Here is a 9,085-nt window from a genome sequence, read left to right as displayed (position 1 = left end):
CAAGCTTAATTATAATTAGCCTTTGACTATGATGGGGCTGCAAAGGAGCCAAAAGCACTGTTCATTGGCACCTTGAAGTAACCAAATTGAGTGACATCATCAACAATGGGGACGTTATTTATTGAGAGCCTTATCCTCCACGTCTGGAAGAAATACATCATACACCAGTAAAGCCTGTCAATGTTGACGATGGGATTGTTAATTGTGGAAGTAGTGCATCTCAACAACCAAGACGAACTCCACTGTTTCATGGAAGTGTATGTCTCAAATATTTCCACGTTTTCCCTCTGAAGCTTCCATTGTTTTTCTTTTCTTTCTTTTTTTTTTTTTTTTGTGCCTTAATTTTCATTGCCATTTTCAAAGAAGTGGCCAAGTCTGGTTGTGTTTGTTTGCGGTCTAAGAATCGGACAAATGTAATTAAATGTTCCAGTCCGATTTTGTAGCTAATTTAACATCAATTGATGTAAATGTTCCAGTCCGGTTTTGTGCAACTCCATCGATGTAATTGTACTCTTACACCACATTCAAATGCAGTCTAAAGAGTTCCATACCGGCCCAAGTGGGCCAATAGATCACAAGCTGCTGAATTGAAGAACTAGTTGGGTATATATGTGTAGAAATCAGCAAAATCTTATTAACAAAACTCTAATCTAAATTTATTGCATGCAAAGGAAAGGTGGATTTGGGTTATCACCTCCTATAAAGTTCAAGATTCGTATACTTCAGTGTCAAATAGGGTGCTTACTAACTAGGTCTAGAGTTGGACTAGATTCCTATTGAATCTTGGATCAGAGAGAGGCCCATTTATGTTTGGGTCCAAGGTCCCTATTCCCTAAGCATGCCCATCTGTGTATTGAAAAATCATTTCAGTAATGGGAGAAATTAATGTCTTAGAGTATATTATAAAGCCGATGATGGTCACTTGGCACCCCTCCAAATAGGAGGCACCATGGAACTGCAGGCTATCAGTGATATGGCCAGTGGGCCTCACATACACCCTCCCCTACCCCACCTAAGGTTCCTCTGTCGTGTAATGTGTAGACCGGAGAGAGAGATGGTACATTAAGATTATGTTGGATTTGAAAGAAAATGCAGAAAAAGATAAGAAAATCTTTACAAATCTTATATAGGTTTTTCTGTCTTTTCCTTTCTTTTCTACCGTTTCCTTCAAACCAAACATAGCCTAAGTGGTATCCCTTGCCTTGATTTCTGTCTTTACCATCACTAGGTGGTCTTCATGACCATGAGAGAAAGTTTCTCTAACAACAGTTTCTTCGGTTCACTGGGTAGCAGGCCCATGTGTTCTTCTGTGATGAAGGAGATAGGATGTCTGGGGGATGTCGACTACTGATTTCTCCGGACCTTATTTGTACAGAACAAATTATGGCCCAAAAGACAATTGTCAGGACATTACATTCATATTGAGTCCTTTTGGAATAAAAATGATTAAGACTTTGAACAACCGATATTAATTGAAAAAAAAAAATTAGTGCCAGGATAGGGTATAGGGCTGAATGCTGATGTTGTCTAGACGATTAAAAAAATGTGGCCAATCCAGATGGGCCTCTATTGAGTATCCGTTTGGGAGGGTTGAAGCACAGCGGCTTCTGTCTTTCTAAGATGGCCCCCCGCAAAGGCATTTAAGCTATATTTTGATTAAAAAAAAAAAAAAAATCCGGAGAGCCCACATCGGCTGTCAATTACTTATTTGAATCTTGCCCTCCCAAACAGGTCCTCAGCCATACCCACACCATCCTTTCTTGTGGCTGAATTAGGTTAAGCTATAGGTTTTATGCTGCATTAAGAATTTAGCTAATATCCAGATGATTCTCCACTCAATGGGCCGTCTGAATCAGTTGGATCATCCTTTCTCATTGATGAAACTGGAGAAGTTGTGTAGATTAACCTACTTGATCCGACCAGTGTTTTCAACCCGGTCATGATTCCGGTTTGATTCAACCTCCGACCTATTATGTTACAAAAACCCATTAACTCTGTCCTTTCAGATGGTTGAACTGTAGATGTGTTTAGACCTATTCATGGGCCGGGTAGTCCGATGGCCCGGCCCAGATCACACCCTGGTCGGGTTTGGTCATGTAATTAGGCCCATGGGTCTGGCCTCGGGCCTAACACAGTAAGCCCGACTGTGCTTCAGGCCGGGCTCGGGATTTGTCAAGAAAGCCCAGCCTGGCCCGACTCAACATTATATATTTTATAAAATACATAATATGTATTTTATATATTATATAAAATATATAATTTAATATATACATTTTTTATTTTTTTCTTTATAATTCTCTCTCTCTATTCAGCCGCTTCATCAGTAGTAACAGCATGGGCTAAATTTCGGGGTCGGGCCCAGGCCTGGGCTTCAAGCTTTTTATGAGGGCCGGGCTCGGGCCTTAAAAAAATCTATTAATACAGAGTGAAAGCCCAACCCGAGCCCGGCCTGACCCATGAACATGTCTAGACCTGTTCATGAATTTTTTATTTTATTTTAATTTTTTATATTAATGACATCATGAATTGATCCATCCACCCAGATGGTTCAACCACTGACCCATTTACTTAGAGGGAAAAAACCATTCTCTCTCTCATACACACGAAAGTTTCTCCATCTCCCACCATCCATTCCCATGTCTGGCCTCACCTTGCCCTGCTTCTACCTCTGCACAAAAGACAGGATTAATTGTAAATTTGTAATTATATGTAACATGTGAAGCTTCGTGGAAACCACAGCCTAAACCAGGCCAAACATAATAAGAAACACGAGTTACTCATTTTTGCTGATTTACCCCCCAAGTAGTACGAGTTATAAGCAAAGTCACCACAATACTTGTATATGATTCAAATATTTCCAAGTGAGATAGATTATGTCAGCTATTGAACTAACCTTACTAACAAATAGCAGCAAGCTAGCAATGTTGGCTGGGGTTGTTCCCAAAACTGAAGTCAATCAGACCAAAACATGACGTGATCATACAGCTCCAAATGGCTTAAAAAAACAGGAAGAAGAAGGGAAAAAAAAAAAGCAAGCAAGCAGAGCTCACTAATGGAGATCTATTGGCCTTAGCACCGACAAGCAACCCAACAAAAACTGAAAAACAAAGCAAAAAGGAGAAATCCTCCACTTAATAAAATCTATAAAGCCTGCAGTAGTCGTCAGACAGGACCCTCCACCCAGAGTCATGGATGAAATATTTTGTGCAGCTAATGCCAGGGAAAAGTTGATAGCCTAGATTATTAGGTAAGAAGTATTATCTCTCTTTGATTGATCTTCTCCAAGTGTTCTCCTTTCTTTTTGTTGATTTATTGATGATGGGAATATTGACATGGTATTGACCAGAAGAAAGAAGAGGAGAGAGAAATTAAAGAGAGTAATAATAACTAATAACAATGTGATGAGGTGGGCATGGAGGATTAAGAGGTGGCAATGCAATAGGGCTCCCAGATCAATAGTGACCTTCTGGGCTCTCTGCAACTCGCCAAAACAGGAACCACATAATCTCCCTTGTTGCCCTTCATGAGCACCATCTGTGGCTGCTCCTTGGGCTTGTAATTCTTGGACAGAAAGAAGTTGTTGTTTATGTTGGTGCCGATGGGTGATGGTGGTGGTGGAGGTTTTGATAGCGGCTTCATGGTTGCCGTTGCAGCCGGCTTGGTCCGCCAGCAGTAATCGTAAGAGTTAAAAGTGGCCGCTGCTGCTGCCGCCGGGGAAGGTATAAGACGGGCCACCATTGGCTGTGTTGGGAGTGACTGTGGCAGTGGAGATGGCTCCAGCTCCTCCCCAAGATCAACAATCTTGCCTAACTTGTGAGACCATGTTGGGTTTCTATTGGTCAAATCCATGAACTTATTCATGACAAGTGCTGACCTGTGTACGTTTATCACTCCAGATGGCAGCTTCTGAGGGACCTGACTTACCTTCACCTCCATCACAAGTCCCCTGTCACTCACCTCTTCCTCAGCTCTCTCAGTCTCTTCTTCTTCTTCTTCTCCTTCTTCTTTGTCAATTTCTTCAATCTCTTCTTCAAACTCTTCTTCCTTGTCTTCTTCATCCTCTTCTTCGCTCAATTCTTGCTCTTCTTCATCGATTATCTCTTCCTCGTTGCTGTAGAAGACGTCGATTGGTGTTCCATGGGCTGTTGTTTTCTTGGCGAAGCTGAGGAGAAGGCGCCCGTCTTGGCGCTCGGCGTGGAAGTAACTCTGAGAAATGACGGGGACGGCCTCGAGGACTAACCGGCCGTCTTTGCGATGAGATCGCATGTAGACGGACGAGCCGTCCCGACGAGAAAGAGAGGGAAGTGGGGGAGGGAACGATCGAGGGGGAGATTTCCTACTAAAAGAACAATTGTAATTTACAGCTCGGAATTCATCTTTATCTACAGTTTGTGATTCCTCAACCTTGGTTCTGTCATCTTCTTGTTCTGTTTCTTGGCTCTCTTCCAAGTCGCCGGACTCTGATGGTGGGTAGGAGGAAAACCCATCAGAACCCGTCTCGGATCCCAGGCTCTCGGTGCAGATTTCCAGACTCTTCTCACTCAACGAGCTGGCAGATCTTTTCACAAGTGGGTGGACATAAGGAGCTGCACCAGACGAGGCTTTCTCAGACTTCTGTGACAGAATTGAGCTCCAGATATCGAATTGCCCCGGCCTCTCGAGGTCCTTCTTCTCCTGTTCGGATTGGATTGAGTTCCAGACATCGAATTGTCCTCCAGCTTGAAGCTCTTGTTTTCTTTCTCGTTCTTCCTCATCACCATCTTCCTCCGACGACGACGATGAATCAATGATGGATGCAACAGGGAACCTCTCGGAAGATGCAGTCTTCTTCAAATGGGAGAAGCCATGTTGAGCCAACCACGACTTGGAAGACATGTCTGCTGATAGTGTCCTCCTCAACGAAGGGGCCGTCTTGGGTGGTTGGCAGTCAGACCCAAGAATGGATCCAATCCCCTGTCTCTCAGGAACCATGGCCTCTTCCTCCATTCGCAAGGCAGCCGACGACGATCGCTCGAGGCCTTTGCCAACCGAAGTCGACATCTCTGGCAGTCCAGTAAAGAACCCAGAGACAGAGGGAGAAAGCTGCCTTCACTCTGCAGGTACGTACACACAGAAATGAGAAAAAGAAATCAACCCAAGAAAGAAAACTAAAATTTTATACTCAGATTCTCAACAAACACAAGCACACCCATCAAAGCTTTCCTGCTGCAATCAGAATGGTGGGAGTGATATGATTTAAATTTTAAACAGGAGAGCTGGAGCTAGCTTTGAAGGAGAAAATGCCTACCTCAAACCAACAACACCACCATCCAACAACACAGAGAGGGACAGAATAAGCTCAAGCTTTGAAGGATTATTGCTCGGTGATTGTGTGCGTGAGAGGGCGATGAAGATGAAGAGGCCGTGGCCGATAACAAACTGAAGGGGGAAGGGAGCTATTTATAGTAGCAGAAAAGCCTTCGGAACCGTGTCCATGGGGTCCACTCGCACCACCACCAAGAAAAGATTAAAGATGATGTTTTTTTATTATTAGTATTTAATTTCGAATGTTGAAGAGAAAGGGGAAAAGGGGTGACGACTGAGGAGATAGAGGAGCCTAAAGACCCCGCTCTCCATCACTTACTAATTAAGCTAGGAGGAGAGAAAGCCAGAAAGGCAGAGAAACAGGGGAATCCCAAATTCCCAAGTCCCAACATGATTGGGCGGCCATGAAGCGGAGGAGAGGGAGAGGGAGAGAGAAGAGAATCGTTGAGATGAAAACCATATAACAATTAAAATATAAGGCAGGAATAATGGGAATGGAAACAATGGAACACGTCACGTCCAATATTGGAAGCATTGGCATTCTAGCTGGGAAAAGCCCAGTGGGCAATACGTATGTTAAAGCAGTGCCCACGATACGTCCTCCACTCACTCAAAAGGTGATGATGTTGATCAATTTAAAGAGTGCAAGAGAAAGAGAGTTAAGGGAATATATAAATGTATATATATATATAATTTTCTTTAATTAATACAGAGAGAATAGAGAGAGAGGTAGAGAAAAACCCTTGTAGCACAAGAAAGCAATATCCACTACTTCATTGCTGTGTATCGGCTTCTGTCACTGCAAGGCCTGTGTGTTCGAACAGCCTTTACAGCATTGCATCCGGGTTTCGAGGAAAACAACAGAAACCCGGATGCGGATGCGTTTGTCTGCTTAGAAAGCAAAACCACCACTAGTTGGTAATGGGCCAAAGCTGGTGAATTAAGCCCATGGATCCACTCCCCCACCATGGTTATTAGGTACAATAGCTCCCTTCCCCCCACCATGTTTGTTAATAAGATTAGATTGTGTTTTGATAAGGATGGAAATGGACATGGGTGCATTAGGGGACCATTTTGACAAGTTTCTAGATTCCACAGTTTGGTTCTAAATCCCTAACAAATTTGATGATTTCAATTCCTTCAATTCTACATTTGCTTTGTTTTTTTCTCTTTTTCTTTTTCTTGTGGATTTAGAAATTGTTAAATGGGTATCATTTGAATTCCTAGTGCATAGGAGATTCCAGCTCTATAAAATATTCTTGGTCAGGACCGGCCTAATCATGACTCCCAAGAGTGGTCTAGCATTTTTGTTATAATTTTTTAGTATTTTTCGTTAACCAAGGATATTATTATTATTTTTCCTTTAAATTAATTTATTATTGTTTTTGGGCAAGTATATTTTAAATCTTAACCTTGTTTGGACGTAAAACTTCTATGATAACTTGGGCATAAATTGCTTGTCCCCCACCATTCTCACCCCCTTTCTCTTAAAGTTGCTTTAGCAATGTTTTGGGCCTCAAGTTTGACCTTCTTTTGCTAATATTGGCTAAGCAAACCATCCAATGAAGATAGAATGATGAATAAGTTACCACATTAACATTAACTTATTGGCTGTAGAAAGCGACTCAAGTGGCTGAACTGAATTACTTACACTTTTTGTGTCTTAGTGGATAAAGTGGTCATACATTAAAATATTTTTGGGAATATATAGTATAGTGAGTGTTTGGTTGGAGGAATTGTTTTGTCAAAACCATTTCCTTAAAAATTGGTGATTTTGAGGGATTTGGAGAATCATTGGTTTATCCAAGAAAAAACATGTTTGATAGAAATATGTTGATGAGACAATTTGAGAAGCTATCTCCTCCAGTCAACTAAAAAACAAAATTGCAAGGTGTCAACCGGCTGGTTGGTAAGGTCTCCTGTTAGTTGCAGCAGATACTTGGTATGGAATCCTGCTTGCACCTGGATTAAGGGTTATATCGTTATGGTTGGAGGATGGGCTACCCCCTTTGTGTAACCCTTGGTATTAAAAAAAATTGAAAAAAAAAAAATCAACCCCTGATTTGAGAAGCTATCTCCTAATAGCAACCACCTCAAAAAACAAAAACAGTGTATGAGAACCCTCCCAAACGGGTACTAAGTTTTTAAGGAGGCTGTGTGCTTCTAATGCTGAAGTTAGGTAAATTACCCTACCCTAGAATATTTTTTATATAAATAATTTTATCTACAAACAGACAAACCTACATGTTCTTCAGTTATCGTTTCATTAAGTTTGGTGACGGATATTATAATTTTTTTTTCCATGGGAACAAAGATTCCAATCTAACAGATTTAGCACAAGGTCCATAGGCTTGTGACCCAGGCAATAGAAATTATATTCACTTCTTGTTCCTTTAACAAAGACATTTCAAAGGATTAGAATAATCCTGGTTGTAACGCAGGTTAGCAACAACAAAGGGGGAAGCTTCATGGACATATACTGTGAATGGGTCGCTAGCAGCTCCTTATCAAGACCGCATATCCTAGGTTTCCAAGTTTGCTTTGCACATTTTAGGAAAATTACTGGATGCTCAGTTGATATCAAGGCCCATCCTTGGAATTCACTTTTTCTCCATTTTTAATGCTCCTTTTTGACGGTGGATAACACATCAATCCTATCTTGAGGATCGTGCCTTGTTAGCCTAAGAAAGATCCCATACTTAAAATCAGCGCTTATTAAGGTTGTGTATGGTTTTGTTTTTTCAAATCAAAATCAATGTTATAACATTGGTATTGCCAGTATGACCTCAGGTTTCATAGTTTTTTAATTAACACTTATTATGAATAAAATTGCAATTATTTTATGTCACGTGGTATGCTTTTGCTGATTATCCCTTGAACATCGGTAAAATCATATACATTCCAATCATTGATGTAGCAATCAAGGTTTTAAGTAGAGATACGTCTGATATGTTGATAGGGCGTATTAGTAGTATTGGTACTTTTTTATTTTTTATTATTATTTTTCAAATCGGGTTCAGGGGGCTGGTTTAAGATTCCTCCACCCCCTGAATCGGTCAAAACCCCAATACACCTTCTGTAGGGGTATATCGGGTTGTTCCCTATACGTGCTGATTTTTTGAGCCTTGGTAGCATTTTTTTTTTTTTGAAGAAAAATTTTATGATGCCCAAAAAGTATGCATGATATCAGAATGATTTTAATCAATCAAATCCTCCGTGAATTTTAACGAAAATCCATCTAATTGGTTATCACTTTTATGATGCCGGTTGATTGGTAATAAGTTTTGAGGACAAATAGACTACACTCCACTTTAGAAATCTGAAATTACAGCCCCTCCTAGTGTACTAGTAGCCCCCCTATAAACCACATCCTACTCGTGGATTTGACATCAATCCACGGTCATCATTCATCCCACCTGTACGATGGACCTAAGATTTCTAAGGATGGACTAAACAGTAAAAACCCCATGGTTTTTCTGGTATTATGTCTTTTTCCAGCATAATGGTCAAACCTACAAATGTGGTGTTGGACAACATGGTTGGTTCTGTTTATGAACCCCCCCCCCTCCAAAAAAAAAAAAAAAAAAACAACTGTCACATTAGCAAAATTACATTGTTTTTACTGACATAATAGTTGTTTTGTTTTTATAAATAAAACGAACCATGTTGTCAATAACCCCCAAAATCATACACGTTATACTATCTTGAGGATGACGACCAAGCCTTGTTAGCTTAAGAAGTGACCCCAAACTTGAGATCAACATTTTTCACCAATGTGTAT

At 40.9% G+C, this 9,085-nt stretch overlaps 1 protein-coding gene across 1 annotated transcript; it reads right to left on the bottom strand.

Annotated features, from left to right (window-relative positions):
* Positions 1–2,924: 2,924 nt before the first annotated feature.
* LOC148847619 (protein FAF-like, chloroplastic) lies at positions 2,925–5,750 on the bottom strand. Its single transcript, XM_088952296.1, has 2 exons — positions 5,288–5,750; positions 2,925–5,093 (listed from the first exon to the last, which is right to left on the bottom strand). Exon 2 carries the CDS (start codon positions 5,038–5,040, stop codon positions 3,421–3,423), a length of 1,620 nt encoding a protein of 539 aa, XP_088808422.1. The 5' UTR covers positions 5,041–5,093; positions 5,288–5,750; the 3' UTR covers positions 2,925–3,420.
* Between the last annotated feature and the right edge of the window lie 3,335 nt (positions 5,751–9,085).

Source organism: Nelumbo lutea, chromosome 6 (assembly GCF_056320005.1).
Source record: "Nelumbo lutea isolate HS-2025 chromosome 6, American lotus-T2T, whole genome shotgun sequence".
NCBI classification, from domain to species: domain Eukaryota; kingdom Viridiplantae; phylum Streptophyta; class Magnoliopsida; order Proteales; family Nelumbonaceae; genus Nelumbo; species Nelumbo lutea.
This window is presented reverse-complemented; position numbering and strand designations above follow the sequence as displayed.

Bases quoted from the DNA above. Each gene is read 5' to 3' on its own strand.
- LOC148847619 (XM_088952296.1), bottom strand. From the start codon at position 5,040: ATGTCGACTTCGGTTGGCAAAGGCCTCGAGCGATCGTCGTCGGCTGCC.